Source organism: Mytilus edulis, chromosome 12 (assembly GCF_963676685.1).
Source record: "Mytilus edulis chromosome 12, xbMytEdul2.2, whole genome shotgun sequence".
Taxonomy (NCBI): Eukaryota; Metazoa; Mollusca; class Bivalvia; order Mytilida; family Mytilidae; genus Mytilus; species Mytilus edulis.
The window spans coordinates 62,594,499-62,615,159 of record NC_092355.1 but is presented as its reverse complement, the minus strand read 5'-3'; the positions used below and the strand labels follow the sequence as shown (position 1 = coordinate 62,615,159).

General features: G+C 33.0%; 1 protein-coding gene and 1 long non-coding RNA gene across 2 annotated transcripts in view; one reads left to right on the top strand and one right to left on the bottom strand.

The window, feature by feature from the left end:
* The window catches only part of LOC139498898 (uncharacterized), a 332,230-nt gene that overhangs the window by 275,936 nt on the left and 35,633 nt on the right, over positions 1-20,661 (top strand). The window contains exons 14-16 of the mRNA XM_071287488.1: positions 8,414-8,953; positions 16,236-16,342; positions 19,756-20,209. Coding sequence (XP_071143589.1) covers positions 8,414-8,953; positions 16,236-16,342; positions 19,756-20,209 — 1,101 coding nt within the window. The remainder of the gene's footprint in view (positions 1-8,413; positions 8,954-16,235; positions 16,343-19,755; positions 20,210-20,661) is intronic.
* On the bottom strand, positions 4,495-5,975 carry LOC139498914 (uncharacterized). The gene is made up of 3 exons (XR_011658040.1): positions 5,885-5,975; positions 5,243-5,393; positions 4,495-4,652 (listed from the first exon to the last, which is right to left on the bottom strand). It is a non-coding gene; the product is annotated as an uncharacterized lncRNA (long non-coding RNA).

Genomic DNA, 20,661 nt, shown 5'->3' with positions numbered 1-20,661 from the left:
ATAATTATTCATCCCATTTTTTATTAACTTTGTATTTACATTATATCATAGATCAAATTTATTCGTTCAGTGTATGTTCATTTGGTCAATACGTCTTTTGATTCAGTTCAAATTGATATTTTATAGTGTGTCTTTCTATGTTGTGATGTTACACTATTGTTTCAGATAAAGGTGAAGGTATGGTACCATTAAAACGTTTAAACTTGCTGCAATTCTTTGCACCTGTCCCAAGTCAGCAATCTGATGTTCTGTAGTTGTCGTTTGTTTATGTGGTTCATATAAAGGTTTCTCGTTTCTAATTTTTTTAACATAATTTAGACTGTTAGTTTTATCGTTTGAATGGTTTTACACTTGTATTTTTTGGGGGGCCTTTATAGCTTGTAGTCGTTGTGAGCTAAGGCTCCGTGTTGAAGACCGTAAATTGACATATAATGGTTTACTTTTATAAATTGTGATTTGGATGGAGTTAGTTGTCTCATAAGCACTCCTACCATGCTTCCTATATATCTATTGTCCTCAATGAGGTCAAAAACGTTTACAGCAATTGCATCAGGGAACATACAAATAATGTTAGTACAGCTGAATTAGTCGTTTACTGAGTGAATAATTTTGTACTATTAAACTCCGATGATCCCTTTTTTTTATATCATTCCTGTCTGTGACTATTGCACAGCGGGCTTTCAATTATTATAGAATTGAAATCCCCTTTTTCAACAGTTCTGAGACAAACTGGTCTACAGGCTTTTATTTAAATTTTAGGTTTCGACTATCATCTTTGGGGTATCTCATTTAAAAAAATGTGTCCGGTGACCCGGCCATCCAACCAAAATGGCTGCCACGGCTAAAAATATAACATAGGGGTAAAATGCAGTTTTTGGCTTATAACTCAAAAACTGAAGCATTTAGAGAAAATCTGACAGGGTTGAATTGTCTATCAGGTCAAGCAAGATCTATCTGTCCTGATATTTTCACATGGATCGGACAACCCGTTGTTAGGTTACTGCCATGAATTGGTAATTTTAAGGAAATTGTGCTGTTTTTTGTTATTATCATGAATATTATTATAGATAGAGATAAACTGCAAACAGAAATAATGTTCAGCAAAGTAAGATCTACAAATAAGTTTCATGACCAAAATAGTCATTTGACCCCTTAAGGAGTTATTGCCCTTTATAGTTATTTTTCATAAATTTTTGTAAATTTTCAGAAAATATTTTCCACTGTAATTACTGGGCCAAGTTCATTATAGATAGAGATAATTGTAGCAACAAGAATGTTCAGTAAAGTAAGATCTACAAACACGTCACCATCACCAAAACACAATTATGTCAGGAATTTATCTGTGTCCATTGTTTAATATGCACCTAGACCAAGGTGAGCGACACAGGCTCTTGAGAGCATCTAGTTTTATATCATTCCTGTCTGCGACTATTGCACAGCAGGCTTTCAATTATAGAATTTGAATCCCCTTTTTCAACAGTTCTGAGACAAATTGGGCTACAGGCTTTTATTTAAATTTTAGGTTTCGAGCATTGCTAAAGACACAAGAACAAGATATACACATGGAAAAAAGTATTGCAACACAAGTTGATTTTTAAAAACTTGAAAAATCAGCCTTTTTTTGGATGAAATATAATAAAATATGTGTATAATATTATTGAAACATAGTTTATGCATGTTATGATAACATTGGCATTGAAACGAACAAAAAATGTTTGAAAAAAAATGATTTATATAACCACAATTTTAATAACAAAATGAATTGTTTTTTGTAAAAAAATTGCATTTTACAACTTTTACTGTAGTCGAACTTTACAATGTCAGACATTTCAAAATTAGTCTTCAGGTGACTGTTCACATCATGGTTGAACGTTATACGCCAAAGAATAAGTACTTTCTGCGCAGCCTCCATTCAAACGGATAACCGCATCTAAATGTCTTCTGATTCCTGCCATAAATCGACTAATTTGTTGCTAAGGTAGCAGCAACCATTTCTGATGAAGGGCATAGTTTATTTCATGATGTGTTTGAACTGGGGTGTCCTTTCGCGCACTTTCCGCCCAATAGTGTCCCAAATATGCTCTATATGGTTCAAATCCGGGCTACGATCGGGCCAAGGAAGATGAACCGAATTCCATTTGAACATTGGATCCTCCTCCACGATGCTAATTTCCAATTTTGGCGAGCTCTGCACTACATTGGATACGGAAAACTGTGTTTGTTCGTTAGCAAAGGTCTCCGAAATGATCTTATCGCACGATAACCAGTAGCGATGAGTCGATCTCGAACAGTTCTTGTTAAAAGGCTCCTGTATGGCCACCACTCTTTTTTTAGGATTGTCTTGTATGCAATGGGTTTCCTTCTGACCAACCTTCATTATGCTTGATTTTCCCTAGCAAATGGTATAGGGGGTCTTCATTATCTTGGAAGGTCTTTAACAGCGTTTATTGCCTGAATTTTATTCTCAAAACGACTTATAGTGGAATGGTGATGACCAACAATACGTTCAGTTGTTACAGCGACATCCCTGCTTCTCTTATGTTGATAATCTGCCATCTTGCTGCAGTTAAGAGTTGTCAAGGATCCATTACAAGGTGTCAATCTCATAACTTTAAAAACTTGGATTTTTAAAGTGTTGAAAACAATGAAGATAAAAACATCTCTTTTGCTGTTTACGGGTACAGTAGCTGCATGTGCAAATAAAAACTTATCGAGTCGATATTTATCGATTAAACTCAGGAGATACTTGCTTAACTAGTTCTATTTTACCAAATTATATCACAAAAAAATAAAGAGTGTTTTTTTAATTTCAATTTCAATTTGGTGTTGCAATACTTTTTTCCATGTGTATTCATAAACATCCAGTGACACATATTTCATGCAATATTTGAACGACATCACGTTAACAATAAATACCATAGATAGGTTCTATAATTATACCAGGAATTTTTTTATTGGGCCTGAATTTTTACAGTTATTCAAGATTAATACTAGTTAGGATATCAATCTAAAAAAGGAGAGGGCCTGGTAATGGCTAATTTCGGCCTAAAATTTACAGTACATCAGACATGTCAGATGAAAGATTTTTGACATTTTGTATTCACTCAATTGGTTAAATTCTATCAAATATACCATTTAAAGTCACTTTTCAGATGATATTTTGTCTAAATGGAAGTAGCCGCATTCGTGTTCACTCTCAACATTTATATATAATATGTATCATTATTGTCATTAAATACAACATATATTTAAATATTAAGAATGAACACAAGTGTGACCACTTCCATTTTAGACAAAAAACGTCTTAAAATTAGCATAAATGTGAAGATTTAACAGTTTTTGCATGAAAAAATGATGCTAGTACCTGATGCATGTACATTGTATTATCAATAACAGCCCATATTCATGTAACAAACACATGTTTCTTTCAAATAAATAAGTAAAAGTTAATAAACAACTTTGTAAAAACACTATATTTTGGGGTCAAAAAGGGGTCTTACCGGGCCTACTCCTTTCGTAGCGAGTACAGACCGATTGTTTACAATTCAGTAAGACACTGCTTCAATATCCGTTATGTAGTAGAGGCCATTTTAAATACCTTGTTGAATGGACGCCCATTTAAACCCAGGTTATACTGCTGGTTTAAAAAAGACTTTTTTATTTCTATTTTTAAATAAAATAGTAAAATGAGTTTACGTTAATGAGACAGCAATAAGCAAATAACAGAAGTATTTATAATATGGACACAAATAATCTTTCAGTAAAGAAAAAACATTAAACTTGATATAGACATGTTTGGGGGATTGGGTATGTTTGGGTGTTGATTAAAAAATGGACATATTTGGGTGTTCATACAAATGACACACCTTTGCACCCTTTTTACGTTAAGAAATGTTTCACAGTTCAGTGACGTCACCCGTCCCTAGGATTTTCATGGCATTCCATGGAATTTCCATGGCAAAAATGTTGCCATGAAAACGACGGAGTATTGAAAAAAGCTTTTTCATGGTTTTCATGAATTCCATGGCATCGAAAAAAAGAGTGACAGGGATTGTATACTCAGTATTTCCATCGTTGCCATGAAATCATAAAAGGATGGAAAGCATGGCTTTGATGGCAAATTGCCATGATTTCCATGGAAAGTATGGCATCAATGGCAGGTTGACATGGCCTCTATGAAAAGTATGGTATCTATGGCAGGTTGCTATGAAAATGATGGCAACAATTACAGATTGCCATGGAAAGTATGGCATTCATGGCATTTCCCTGGTATTCACTCACAAATGGACGTGCAGACCTGTAATATTACCTTGTATAGTTCTGTATAGTTTAATAACATATTCTTTTCAAAATAGGACACCGGAAAAGTAAATATCTACAGGAGTTCTCATCAGATTGAATTAACCTGATTACTTTCAAAATAAAGCTTCACCGTTTAAATTTCATTGCCATTTATTTTATTGCTAGCAAAATAGATTAAAATAATAAAAACTATTAAAATTAGACTATGTTTTAATGTAAAGTTAAACATTTTGGAAATGTTCAAAGTTCATTATTGCTATCTGTCGTCTATCTTGTCTTGTGTTCCTTACTTGGCTTCGGCAGATGGTTGATGACCTGGTGGACAACTTTCTATTTCTTTCGTATGATGCCTAGAAAAAAAAGTTACCATATATATTAATTTTTATTCTGAAAAATATCATATATATACTAGTGAAATAAAATTAACCAAAAATGTGTTTGATATTTTGCACTGCTAGTGTTTGGTACTCAATTGGTATCAAGAGATAATGTGTGATAATTATTTAAAAAATTGGAAATCTTTGTAAGACACACATGTAGAGCACACAGCGACCTTCCAACAGCTATCATGTCAGGCATTGAAGTTCAAATTATATATAAAAGTTTATATAGCTTTCTATACCCATATCTCATGCTGCATTGATAACATTTCCCCATATTCCTCTATTTATAGTTACACTGTATTATTAACATAATGTATTATGAGTGAGTGACTATTACTGACCACAAAAGAAACAGTTGATTATAGATATCATATAGTTTGTTTTGTTGGTTTTATTTTCCCAGATTTAGTTCATGTCCATTAACGTTTTGATTTTGTCCAACAAAATAAATCGTCAGTCACCGTCTTTCTACTAACAGTAGATGAAGGCATATTTACCCTTATATTAAAAGCAAGTGACATTGACCTTTAATAATTTTTCATTGTGATGATACGTACATATATATTGCGGTCATTTTTCTTGTTTGACACTGGTTTCTGTCCAATTTTCCTTCTTTGGTGTATCCATAAAGTTTCTGCTACTTGTGGGAATGGTACATTGACTATCTGTTGAAAGCTGTGATTCTTGATGTTCTGTTCTACAATAGGCCTGTAAAATTTCATTGAAAATTTTATGTAAATACTAAGATACTTATCATACATGTACCTTACAGAAAAAAATCTTTTCAATATCATTTGAGTTTGACTGAACAATCACGCTGTTGTAAACTAAACAAAGACACATATTATTGGTATACATGTCAGGAAATGTACCTGATCACAGTAATGACTATTGACTGTAAACGCCAGTGTAACCCCCCTTTTTTTCTTAATTGAATTTTTAACTCGTTTACCCTAAGTGTGAATGAACATGCTTCTAACATAAAATGCACTTAAAAATAGTATAATGGAAGAAATTATATATGATAATATATATTGTTCACTGTTGACCTTCCATGTGTCCAAACTTCATCGGGAAACAATGTCAATGTTGACGTTATATTTTTCTCTGATTGTGCAATTTTGATACCTATTTGGAGTTTCTAGATACAATTCATACATTTGAAAAACAGTGATAGCCACATAGAAATATCGACATACCATAATGATACTTGATAAACGGCAAGTTTCTCCTCGACTGTTCGTTCTTTGTTGTTCTATCTTTTCAAATTTTCAAAAACCGAAAAGCGCGAGTTTTAGTAATGCGCATGCGCAATATAACTTCCTGTTCAAATCCCGCGAAAATATGAATGACATAAATTGCGATCTTTGTTCAACTATTTCAAATATCTGTACATGTTATTTTTATGCAGAAATCATTCAAATATATATACTATGTGAAAAAAATTAATGCATTTTATTTCTTTATTTCAACGAAATTCAGTATCAAACGATTTACCCCCCTCTTTTTCCCATACACACTTTTTAAGACACTTATCAGCATCTTAAGTTTTATAGAGGATATTTATACACAAGGTTTGAAACCACAAAAGGAAGATTGGGATTGATTTTAATGGTTATGGTCCAACAGTTAAGGAATAAGGGGCCAAAAACAATAGTTTTCTAATACTTTGTATAGATTGCTTATATTTCTTTACCCTTTCAATTTAGGGGTTTTATTCTTGAATTCATTGGGTTCTTCTTTAATATGCTAAATGTTACCATGTATAAAGTTTTGGGAATTTGGGTCCTTTTTTTAAATTGGTGCACATTGAGGTGCAAAGGGTCCAAAATTAAACTTTGTTTTATTTTATCAAAAATTGAATTTATTTATTGGAGTTCTTTGATATGCCAAATCTAATTGTGTATTTTAATTTTTAATTTTTGGTCTTGTTTTCAAATTGGTCTACATAAAGGTCCAAAGGGTCCAAAATAAGACTAAGTATGATTTCATAAACAATTGAATTCTTAAGGTTCTTTGATATGCCAAATGCAACTGTGTATTTAGAATTTTTACTTTAGGTCCCGTTTTCCAGTTGGTCCACATTAAGGCCCCAGGGTCCAAAATTAAACTCAGTTTGATTACAACAAAATTGAATTGTTGGTGTTCTTTTATATGCTGAATATTAACATGTATTTAGATTTAGATTTTTGATTATGGGCCAACTTCAATTTTTAAGTTGGTTCATTGTGACCACATTAAGCTCCAAAATTAAAATGTTTTGTTTGCATTCAACAAAAATTAAATATAAGAAGTTCTTTGATATGCTGAATCTAACCATGTATTTCGATTTTTGATTTTTTGGACCCGTTATCAAATTGGTTTACATTAAGGGTCCAAAATCAAACTTTGCTTAATTTCATCAAAAATTGATTCCTTGAGGTTCTTTGATATGCACAATCTAACAGTATTCAGATTTCTTATTTTGGGTCCCGTTTTCAAATTGGTCCTCATTAATTAGATTAATTTTAACAAAAAATAAATTCTTTGGGTTCTTTGATTTGCTGAATCTAAACATGTATTTAGATTTTTGTATATGGGCCCAGTCTTTATGTTGGTGCAAATCGGTGTCCAAAATAAAGCTTTTGTTTGATTTCAACAAAATTGGAATTATTGGGGTTCACTAATATGCTGAATCTAAACATGTATTTAGATTTTTGATAATGTTTTCAGTAACTTTTTATGTTTCAAATCATCAAAATATTCTAAGTCCAATTTGCCTTCGTTTTCATCTTAGAACATTTCTAAGTGCTGCTTTTCCATCGTTTGCCTTCCTTAAAAATTTCAAAGTCCAAGTTTGCCATCGTTTCCCCCCCACCCCAAAAAAGTTAAAGTCCAAACTTTGCCATCGATTGCCATAGATTTTCATCCTTTCCATGAAATTTCTTTCATTGCAAATTTTACATCGTTTCCATCCTTTTTCCATGAAAAATCGATGGCATAGATGGAATGCCATGAAAATCCTAGGGACGGGCAGTGATTGTTGTTATATCTGTTTATCATTATTTTTTTGTCATTAATTAGCATACTGCCAACTACAATTTGCGATGGATTTCACCCATGGAGGCTTCCAAAGGAAAATTTAGAAAGAACAATTCTTTCCACAGTTGATAACATTTAATTAACTTTACCATTGGTATATAGGACTGTTGAAGTATGAAGAAGCAAATAAACAACATTAAAATTAATTTGAAGGTTCCTTTAAAGATTTTCTAGACTTATGAGAGCCATCTTTCACATACAAATGTTTTTGAAATGTATGAATTAGGCCGTTGTTTTTTTTCTGTAAATTGTTTCACTTTTCTTTGTGTTTTTTTGTGTTTTTGTGTCAATTATTTAACTTTTTGTCTTTTCATGACCTTTTATCATGTGTATAGCTGACCAAATGAAAGATATGTATGGGGTTTACTCAATGTTGAAGACTGCAATGATATACAATTCATTAAAACCTGGTCAATTGGACTTTGTTGCAATGAACATGATGAAGAGTTGTACTATTTGCAATTATACCACATCTTAATTTTCACAAAATAAGAAGAAATTAACTTTTTTCCCTGCTTCAATGATCAACTTTATTTTATGCTAAAGTAAGTTTTTTAGTTGCTTTGAGTGATTATGTCACTGTAAAGTCTTTACCAAAGTTTATCTATTCGTATGTAATAAATAACATCAATTTTTTTTTCATACAGCAACTTATAATGCCTTGGATGTTGTGTACAATAAGGTATTAATGACCTCCATAGAAGAAGATGAAATTAAACAAGCAAAAACACCAGAAAATCAGGAACCAGATGCAAAACCTGTTGATAGTCAACATGCAGAAGATAATCCTTCTCAGAAGTCACAAGCTACCAAGTCAACATCTTGGCCTGTGAACGACTCGAGTGAACCCTCTACACAGCCACAAACAGCCCAATCTTTATCTCCACAAACGTCCTCTAGTGAGTCTAAAAAACAGCAAATGAAAAAGAGAATGACAACTAAAATGACCAAAAAAGAAATAAGAAAGAGAATGGAGAAAGTCCTCAAAAGTGGGAAATATAAAATGAAAGTTGGCAGGCTCATCTTCTGGGACTTTGGTGGACAGTATGTCTATTATACAACACACCAGACATTCATGACTTTCAGAGCTTTGTTCCTAGTAGTTTTTGATGGTAGTAAGAGATTGAATGAAGAAGTTCCTGATGTACTGTGTTTTCCAGGGCAGCACATGACACCAACCCCTGCAGGTAATTAAATTGTACCTTCCATATTACTGAAAATACTTCATTTTAGGGAGAAGATAATGACGATAATAAAAGAAGAAAAAAAATTCTATACATATTTTTTTCTAATTCTATTGAAATTTATCTCTTTACGAAACTATTATATTAAAAAAAATACTCAACATGTGGTTGCCTGTGATCTCAAAAAATGATTGGATGATTTTAAGGGTCATAACCTTTTTTAACTAACTGGATGAATCTGTCAACATGTATTTGTTCCACCTAACAGAAGTTCCAATGGAAACTTTGTTATAAACATTGTCATAATATCTATTCCTGTTGTAATAAATATTCTATACCATTTATTCCGTTAGGAACATATACTGTAATATTTATACCCCACGCAACGAAGTTGCGAGGGGTTAATGTTTTTGACCCGTCCGTCGTACCGTCCGTCCGTCAGTCAGTCCGTCCGTCAGTCCTGTTTCTTGTCATCGCAACTCCTCTCAAACCACACAACAGAATTTCACGAAACCTTTTCAGATAATAAGGACATACTATGTAGTTGTGCATATCGACGGGAAATTGCAATTCAATTTTTTTTCTAGGAGTTACGACCCTTTGAACTTATTTACTTTAATGTACTACTGCAACAGTTTGTCATCGCAACTCCTCTCAAACCACACAACAGAATTTCAGGAAACCTTTTCAGATAATAAGGACATACTATGTAGATGTGCATATCGACGGGAAATCGCGATTCAATTTTTTTTCTAGGAGTTACGCCCCTTTGAACTTATTTACTTTAATGTACTACTGCAACAGTTTGTCATCCCAACTTCTCTGAAACTACATAACAGAATTTTATGAAACCTTTTCAGATAATAAGGACATGCTATGTAGATGTGCATATCGACAGGAAATCACGATTCAATTTTTTTTCTAGGAGTTACACCTCTTTGAACTTATTTGCTTTAAGGTACTACTTCAACAGTTAGTCATCGCAACTCCTCTAAAACTACATAACAGAATTTTATGAAACTTTGTAGATTATAAGGACATACTACGTAGGTGTGCATATCAACAGGAAATTACGATTCAATTTTTTTCTAGGAGTTATGCCCCTTTGAACTTATTTGCTTCAATGTACTTCTGCAACAGTTTGTCATCTCAACTCCTCTGAAAACACACAACAGAATTTCATGAAATTTTGTACATAATAAGGACATACTATGTAGATGTGTATATTGACAGGAAATTATTATTCAGTATTTTTTCTTATACAATTTTTTTTTCTTATACTTATTTAATTTCTCCAATGACAATGTGGGGACGTGGGGTATGTGAGCGTGCTCACTAAGGTTCTTTAATTATTCCTGTGGAAATAGTATTCCAGAATATCTTTTCCTTTTGGAACTTATATTATGATGGAACTTCTATTCCGTGGCGTGACAATCAAAATGTGCTAACAGGTGTTAATGAAATCGACAATTTCGTGGAATGTGAAAGGCACTTGAAGGGGATTTTCGTTTAACAAAAAAAAGATTTTTTTTTTAAAATCATTAGAGAAACAGATTCTTACATAGTTACTTGTGGATTATCGGATTTATCCAATCTCGATAGTTAAATTATAAATTAACTATCTCGATTGAAGAAATCCGATAATCCACTGATACCAATGTAAGAATCTATATATATATATAAATGCTTCAAGTTGGCATATAACTTAGGCCAAGTTCGGATGGATATCTAGAGTAGATTGAATTGACATGGTCATATATAACACCTGTTATGATTGGATAATGCTTTTCCGCCATTAACACTCGAGGAACCCTGGTTGTGGCAGGGTTCCTAGAGATCGACTCGATATCCCGGATGTTATGACGTCAATCCAATCAAATTTGAATGTAAACATATTCAGAGTAGGGGCCTTGTACTTCCGGTAATCTAGAGACCTTACTCTTCAAAATTATTTACCGTTCATATGGAACTCTAGTCAGAGCTCTAATTCCATCCGAACTTGGCCTTACAGGCAGATTACAATGTTAGTTATCTTCATATTTTTAGCTCAAATTTCTCGCCAAGTCAGCTCTTCTTATCATTTGTTGTTAGTTGTCCGTTGTTGTCTTAGTTAACTTTTTACAAGTTGCACTTCTTCTAGAGAACCACTTAATGGAATGAATTGAAACTTTGTAGGGGAACCATCATCCAAGATGGCAACCAGCTGGGGACTTAGTTTAACAAAGAACTCGATAGAATATATTTGTTTATATATACAAATGTCTTGTTCTAGACAACAGCTTAATGGGTTGAAACCATAGCATGGCATGAATGTTCCTAATGAGGTGCTACCGAAGTGTTGTAGGTGATCCATCATTCAAGATGGACGCCATCGGGAAACTTCGTTTAACATAGGAACTTATGGGCAATATATACATATGTCTTTTTTGAGAGAACCACTTTATGGAATGACACTAAACGTGGCAACATTGTTCCTATTGTGGTCTTGGCTACATGTTGTTACTTTGTAGCAATTCAATCACCCAAGATGGCTGCCTACGGGAAATTCATTATAACAACTTACTTTATATGTGAAATACATACAAAAGTCTTGTGTAGCAAATGCACCAAATATGATGGCTGCCAAGGGGATACTCAGTTTAACAAAGGACCCCAAGGGAAGGAAACCAAACATGGCATAAATGTTTCTTATGATGTACTTGAAGTGTTTCTACTTTATTGCCAATTTAATGTTCAAGATGGCTACCAGGATTTTCTATTATATAATTGGGCCAATATTAAACCAAATTTGGCCTCAATCCTTATTAGGGTAAGTGTTATGACTTTAATAAATTTTTACATGATTTTCATAACCAAAGTAGAATCAGGTGAGTAAAATAGGCTCTTGGGAACCTCTAGTTACTTTTCACTGAGATTGGAAGCAGTTTTAAGAGATATACAATGCATACCTGTAACTTGACATTGCACAAGGTCATGTTTTTCTCTGACTGTTTATGACGTCTTTACAATAAATCCATTGGATCTTCGATGTGTACGGATTGATAGTTTAGTCTTAAGATTCATGATTTTTTTAATTAGTTGTTAGTGACTTTGAACTAGCTGTCAGATAACTGTGAGTACTCTCAGATCTGTTCATTGTGTCTTTTTGTTGTCGGATGTACAAGTAACCGGCCACGTCCACTTGTATTTTTGTCCATCTTATGAGTTAAGCCTTTTTCATCTGATTTGTATAGTTCGTTCTTATGTTGTACTGTTTTACCACTGTCCCAGGTTAGCATGGTTTAGGGCAGTGTTGGGATCTCGCTAGCATGTTTAACCCCGCCACATTGTTCATGTATGTGCATGTCTTGAGTCAGGAGCCTGTAATTCAGTGGTTGTCGTTTGTTTATGTGTTGTATATTTGTTTTTCGTTCATTTTTGATATAAATAAGACCGTTAGTTTTCTTGTTTACTTGTTTTACATTGTTGAAGGCTGTACAGTGACATATAGTTGTTAATGTCTGTGTCATTTTGGTCTCTTGTGGATAGTTGTCTCATTGGCAATCATACCACATCTCCTTTTTGTCGAGCCTTCGACTTTAGTCGAAAAAGCGAGACTAAGCGATCCTACATTACGTCGTCGTCGGCGTTGTCGGCGGCGTCAACAAATATTCACTCTGTGGTTAAAGTTTTTGAAATTTTAATAACTTTCTTAAACTATACTGGATTTCTACCAAACTTTGACAGAAGCTTGTTTATGATCATAAGATAGTATCCAGAAGTAAATTTTGTAAAAATAAAATTCCATTTTTTCCGTATTTTACTATAAATGGACTTAGTTTTTTCTGCGGGGAAACAAAACATTCACTCTGTGGTTAAAGTTTTTAGAATTTTAATAACTTTCTCAAACTATCCTGGGTTTGTACCAAACTTGGACAGAAGCTTGTTTATGATCATAAGATAATATCCAGAAGTAAATTTTGTAAAAATAAAATTCCATTTTTTCCGTATTTTACTTATAAATGGACTTAGTTTTTTCTGCGGGGAAACATTACATTCACTCTGTGGTTAAAGTTTTTAGAATTTTAATAACTTTCTTTAACTATCCTGGGTTTGTACCAAACTTGGACAGAAGCTTGTTTATGATCATAAGATAGTATCCAGAAGAAAATTTTGTAAAAATAAAATTCCATTTTTTCCGTATTTTACTTATAAATGGACTTAGTTTTTTCTGCAGGCAACCATTACATTCACTCTGTGGTTAAAGTTTTTAAAATTTAAATAACTTTCTTAAACTATCCTGGGTTTGTACCAAACTTGGAAATAACCTTATTTATGATCATAAGATTGTATCCAGAAGTAAAGTTTGTAAAAAGATTACTCTGTTTTTTTCTGTAATTTACTTTCAAATGCTTAGATTTTCTTACAATCATAAAATAGTAACAAGAGGAATATTTTTATTGATTTTTTTCCTCATTGTTGTTGAGCCTGTGATTTACAGCAAAAATAGGCGAGACACTGGGTTCCGCGGAACCCTTACAAATTTTTTATATAGACATGAATGCACATCTTCAAATGCAACATAACAACAAATGTTCACTTGTCTTGTTCAAAGTTTAACGATTGTTGCCAATATCAGTAACTGGTAACTGGTTAGGAGCATGCTAGTATGCACCCAGGTTTTGAGGGGTTCTCAATCTTTTGTGTTCCCTATAGTGTTTTGTTGACAGTTGTTAGATTTTTTTGAATTTTGTATTTTTTTGTATTGCCTTCCCTTGGTCAAATGGTACAATTTATACAATTAAGCTTAATAAGTAAAATTATAAAAGAAAAATCTGTTGTTCTACGTGTTGCCATTTTCTTACAACGTGATGTTTTACTCTATTTCTAAGCTTCTGGTTTTTAATTGCCTTCCTTTTTAGCTCACCTGGCCGAAAGGCCAAGTGAGCTTTTCTCATCACTTGGCGTCCGGCGTCGTCCGTCGTTGTCGTCGTCCTGCGTTAACTTTTACAAAAATCTTCTCCTCTGAAACCACTCGGTCAAATTTAACCAAACCTGGCCACAATCATCATTGGGGTATCTAGTTTTAAAAATGTGTCCGGTGACCTGGCCAACCAACCAAGATGGCCGCCATGGCTAAAAATAGAACATAGGAGTAAAATGCAGTTTTTGGCTTATAACTCAAAAACCAAAGCATTTATAGCAAATCTGACGGTGTAATATTGTTCCTCAGGTCAAGATCTATCTGCCCTGAAATTTTCAGATGAATCAGACATTTCGTTGTTGGGTTGCTGCCCCTGAAATGGTAATTTTAAGGAAATTTTGCTGTTTTTGGTTATTATCTTGAATATTATTATAGATAGAGATAAACTGCATATAGCAATAATGTTCAGCAAAGTAAGATCTACAAATAAGTTAACATGACCAAAATGGTCAGTTGACCACTTTAGGAGTTATTGCCCTTTATAGTCAATTTTTAACCATTTTTCGTAAATCTTAGTAATCTTTTAGAAAAATCTTCTCCTCTGAAACTACTGGGCCAAAATCATCATTGGGGTATTTAGTTTAAAAAATGTGTCCGGTGACCCGGCCAACCAACCAAGATGGCCGCCATGGCTAAAAATAGAACAAGGGGTAAAATGCAGTTGCTTATAACTCAAAAACCAAAGCATTTAGAGCAAATCTGACATGAGTAGAATTGTTCATCAGGTCAAGATCTATCTGCTGTGAAATTTTCAGATGAATCAGACATTCCGTTGATGGGTTGCTGCCCCTGAAATGGTAATTTTAAGGAAATTTTGCTGTTTTTGGTTATTATCTTGAATATTATTATAGATAGAGATAAACTGTAAACAGCAATAATGTTTAGCAAAGTAAGATCTACAAATAAGTCATTATGACCACTTTAGGAGTTATTGCCCTTTATAGTCAATTTTTAACCATTTTTAGCTCACCTGGCCCAAAGGGCCAAGTGAGCTTTTCCTATCACTTGGCGTCCGGCGTCGTCCGTCGTCGTTAACTTTTACAAAAATCTTCTCCTCTGAAACTACTGGGCCAAATTAAACCAAACTTGGCCACAATCATCATTGGGGTATCTAGTTTAAAAAATGTGTGGCGTGACCCGGCCAACCAACCAAGATGGCTGCCATGGCTAAAAATAGAACATAGGGGTAAAATGCAGTTTTTGGCTTATAACTCAAACACCGCATTTAGAGCAAATCTGACATGTGGTAAAATTGTTTATCAGGTCAAGATCTATCTGCCCTCAAATGTTAAGATGAATCCGACAACCCGTTGTTGGGTTGCTGCCCCTAAATTGGTAATTTTAAGGAAATTTTACTGTTTTTGGTTATTATCTTGAATATTATTATAGATAGAGATAAACTGTAAACAGCAATAATGTTCAGCAAAGTAAGATTTACAAATAAGTGAACTTAACCGAAATGGTCAGTTGACCCCTTTAGGTGTTATTGCCCTTTATAGTCAATTTTTAACCATTTTTCGTAAATTTTAGTAATCTTTTACAAAAATCTTCTCCTCTGAAACTACTGGGCCAAATTAATCCAAACTTGGCCACAATCATCTTTGGGGTATCTAGTTTAAAAAATGTGTCCTGTGACCCGGCCATCCAACCAAGATGGCTGCCATGGCTAAAAATAGAACATAGTGGTAAAATGCAGTTTTTGGCTTATAACTCAAAAACCAAAGCATTTAGAGCAAATCTGACATGGGTTAAATTGTTTATCAGGTCAAAATCTATCTGCCCTGAAAGTTTTGGATGAATCGGACAACCCGTTGTTGGGTTGCTGCCCCTAAATTGGTAATTTTAAGGAAATTTTACTATTTTGGGTTATTATCTTGAATATTATTATAGATAGAGATAAACTTTAAACAGCAATAATGTACAGCAAAGTAAGATTTACAAATAAGTCAACATGACTGAAATGGTCAATTGACTCCCTAAGGAGTTATTGTCCTTTATAGTCTATTTTTAACAATTTTCATAAAATTTGTAAATTTTTACAATTTTTTTTTACTGAAACTACTGGGCCAAGTTCATTATAGATAGAGATAATTGTAAGCAGCAAGAATGTTCAGTAAAGTAAGGTGTATAAACACATTATCATCACCAAAACACAATTTTGTCATGAATCCATCTTCTTCCTTTGTTTAATATTCACATAGACCAAGGTGAGCGACACAGGCTCTTTAGAGCCTCTAGTTTATGAAAGTGATAAAATTAAAATATATTTGAGACAAATTACACATCTGATTACATTGCATTTTAGTTTTATTATACTTTTAGTCTTCTTACTACACTGGGTGAACTCAATACTGACCTATTGTAAGGTGGTGTATACTGGCATACCTAGGATCTTGTTTGTTGCCACCCATAAGGACAAGATACCAGTGGTAAGTGAAAAAGATATATGTAGGTCATTTATTGAGGTTTTCCTTAGATCTTGTTTGTATTCACTAAGGACACAGTACCAGAGTGTTCTCATAGTAGCAATATGTAGAACCAAGCTTCATGGGAACATGTTATACTTGGTGATGCATCATCAGGTTCATAGATAAACCATTGTCTATTCTACAGGTACTTCATACATGTGTTATATGTTTAAACATAATGGCTTTTAAAAACACAGGGTCATATATTTTGTAAAAGCATACATTCCTTTACAAACTAGTTTGACTCCAGAAAATAACATACTAAAAGAAAGATGGTAATGCTGACTGTACTGATATTGCAAATATTGTGATTAAAAATAACTCTATTCCAATGGTCAAAAATAAGATAAAGAGGACAAATGTGATTTGCTAAACATATATGTTGATTTAATATCCACATGAAGAAATTTCATACCACACTGGAGTGTTTGTGTATTAATCCTTGATAATTTTGTTGACTTGAACAGTTGATGATGTGTCTTAATACTTTTTTTTAATCATTTGAGAATGAAAATGTCATTCCTATTTTTGTCCAAGACATATGGAAATTTTTATTATTTTACTGTTTGCAAAACTATAACTTATTCGAAATACTAAGGATTTTTCTTATCCAAGGCATAGCCATATTTGGCACAACTTTTTGGAATTTTGGATCCCCAATTCTCTTCAACTTTGTACTCCTTTGCTTTATAACTAGTTTGATCGGAGCGTCACTGGTGAGTCTTATGGAGACGAATCTCGTGTTTGGCGTAACAAATAATAATTCTGGTACCTAAATTGATGATTTTGTCACAATCTTCATATTTTCCATGGTTTAGACTAAGTGGAGGATATAAGCTCAAGAAATACATGATAACTATAATCTATATATATGTTACAGTAAATAGGTGAAATAGGGAATTACAAGTAATTACTAAACAATTCAGTAAATACCTGAAATTACTACTCATTTAGGAATTACATGTATTTACTGATTGTTTCAGTGATTACAGGTATTCAATGATTTTTTTAGTAATTTTTACAGCTATTTACTAACTTAAGATATAAGATAAGGAAGTAACAGGGTAGGGATTGTTGGGATTAGTTAAGGGCTAGGGAATCAAAGCTCCTTCAACACTGCATGCTCTTTAGTTCTGCTTGTGAATTGAAACAGGAAAATGATTGTTATATAAGTTTTGAAACTCACTCAAAATTTTTGCAAAATGCATGCCAATGATATAAATTTAAATATGAGAAATACATTTGTAAGAAGTTTTGAGGCAAATTCCGCTGTAGGTGATAGACATTTGATTATGCCAAATAAGTGAAATGATCTTGATAATTCATAATAAAATTAAAATTTCCATTTGACATACTTTGCATATCATTTCATGTCATTTAGAATAATCTTACATATGAGATGATTTAATTCCTTTTACAAAATAGGTTTACCTACAACTTGTTTTGTCAGAACTTTGTGATGAAGCGGACATTTGCCATAAATAAAATTATATTTTTGTGTCTCTTTTTGATGACTTTCTCTAGACCTTAAAACATAATCTGCAACAAAATTGTATTATACAAGTCATACAGCAGTTATCCCACCTTTTGTGTAGCAAATATAAATATCCATTTAAAATTGAAATACATGTATAAATAAGATAAGATATTACTGTTACACCTCAATATGAATTAAAAAGACAACATCGAGTTCTTATACAATTTTTATATATTGCAAACATGTAACCAACTTTTCACATCGAGCAACAACCTTAAAACTGACCAGAAAATACATTAACTCTGTCTTTATCTTTGAATGTTAAACACATTAGAATAACCAGAAACTTTAAAGTTCTTCAGTGGCAACTTTATGACCATAGATAAATAGCACTAATTAATTGCAACAGTTCTAGAGAGTTCATTCAGATGCTAAGAAAATATTACTATTTAACGGTTAACAGGTGTCACAGTTAAAGTTCTTTTAATGTCTATTACACAAATAATACTAAAATTAGCCTTTTAACAATTACTCCAATTAAAGAGTCAATGAAGAGCATAGTAATTTATCAAAATGATTTTGGTAATTGACAAAATAATGTTGATATGTATACATCATTTATAAATTTATTCGATATTTAGTGGCTATTGACATAATGATAGTGTCGCATAAGAAGCAAAGAACACCTATCCTTACAAAGCACCTGGTCTTGATTTGCAAACAGACAGACACAGACGGACATTATTATTTCTGGGTAGGTTTGGATGCTTTTTGGGCAGAGTTTTACAATGTGTTTACTGCTGTCTTTTGTACATCATTAATCACAAATTTAAATTATGGTGGGAGGGGTATATTCAACAAAACTAGTGTACCCCAGCACATAAAGAAGGTGCCTGTTCCAAGTCCTTGGATGGGCCCAGGAAAGGGACCTGGTAGGATCTTCGGTTTGACAAAGCAAGTGGTGCATATGTATCCACTAAGCCCCTTCTTCTTTTACTACAGCATTAGCCCTTTGAACAGGACTGTTAAATAACTTGTATAGTTTGAATTACTTTTAAGTACAACAGAAATGTCATGAAAACCATATTAACTTACCAATGTTGAGAGAAGATTGTAATAATCTCATGTCTTTTTGTAGTATCATTAACATCTTTTTTAATTTGCTGATTATAATGTTTAGCTTTTCCCTTGGCATTTAGACTCTGTCACATTGTTGATTAAACAATTTCAATAACTAGTGTTTAGATATCTTTTCTTTCTAGTCATGCATTTTCAAAAAACATAACTATTCAATGGGGTCGAATTTTTCACTTGCAAGTGAATAACTCATCAGCCATGTTTTTTTAAAGTACCAAAAAGCGAACTAAAATCTCATTCAACAAAAGAAATCATATTTTACTTTTTGTATTATATAGCCAATGCCCCTTTAACAAAAAGGTATATTTAAGAACATTGTTTCACTGTTAGGGAATAGGTGTAAAAAGTCATTTAAATACATGCATTAGTAATTACTGGTAATAACTAGGCAGTCTAAGGAATTACTTGTATTAACTAAGTGCATCAAGAATTACAAGTAATTCCTAAATTTTAGTAATTACATGTAATTCCTAATTTCACCTATTTACTGTAACATATACATTATTTTATTTACATGTATTTAGAAACAAAGTAACAAAAGAATATGTTACCAGTGTAGTTCTGTTACTGTCAATGACAAATATCCATAAAAACAAAACAAAAAATAATTGTACAACAGTCTTTTGTAAGCACTTAAACCAGTTCTTTGAAAAATAATTATATCATATTCCTCTACATAGACAAGTATGACATCAATCATTTGCAACAGCATCCTATTCAGCCTTCACATGTGTACTTAAAGATAATTATTTTTTGACAGGAGGATGTGGAAACCAGACGTGCACTATTGTACAGCGAAGTAGAGGAACTATTTAGGGACCATGAGGGAAGAAATCATCTTGTCCTTGACAAACAAATATTTGTCAATGCAACTGATAAAAATGATCAAGAAATTGAATCCCTGAAGAAAGCCATCACAGAGCTTACTTTCGATCATCCATGTTGGGGGGAGAGGATGCCAAACGCTTGGGTCCCCCTTGAACTGGAGATTGCTGAATTGGTAGCTGCAGGAAAACAAATCCTGTCATTGGTAGAACTTAAAGAATTGAATTCAATCAGCAAGGTGTCCGTCCTGGATTCAGTACAACTTCATGACTTCCTACACTTCCAACATTCTCTTGGGAAGCTTATCTACTTTAATACTATTCAGCTCCAAAATTATGTGATAATTAACCCGCTACTCATGGTGGAGGTCATGAGATCCTTTGTGACAGGTATTAATCAATTACGTCTCTAATGTTGTTATAACTTGTGTCCAATCCCTTTTGCTACTTTTGCAAATAAAATATGTTTAAACTATTAATCAATTGAAAACTAAGAGTTACTGACTTATTTCATGCAGATGTCATTGTTGTACATAATGAGGCCATTGAGCAGAACTGATGTATGGCTTTTATTTTGTCTTCATGCTGTTTATTATTCTTTCTTTAATGTCCTTTTGCATGCTTTATGATCCTCCGACGTTGCACAGCTATGTAAATGACAATTGACTCATCAGTGAGTGTATCTGTCCATTCGAAACACATCAGTATTCAGAGACTGTTTGCCATAATGATTTGTTATCACAACCCCCATAGTCAGCACTTTTTGTGCTGACATGAATTGTCATTGATATGGTTATATTTATAAATTTACTGTTAACAAATTTTTGAATTTTTGGAATTAC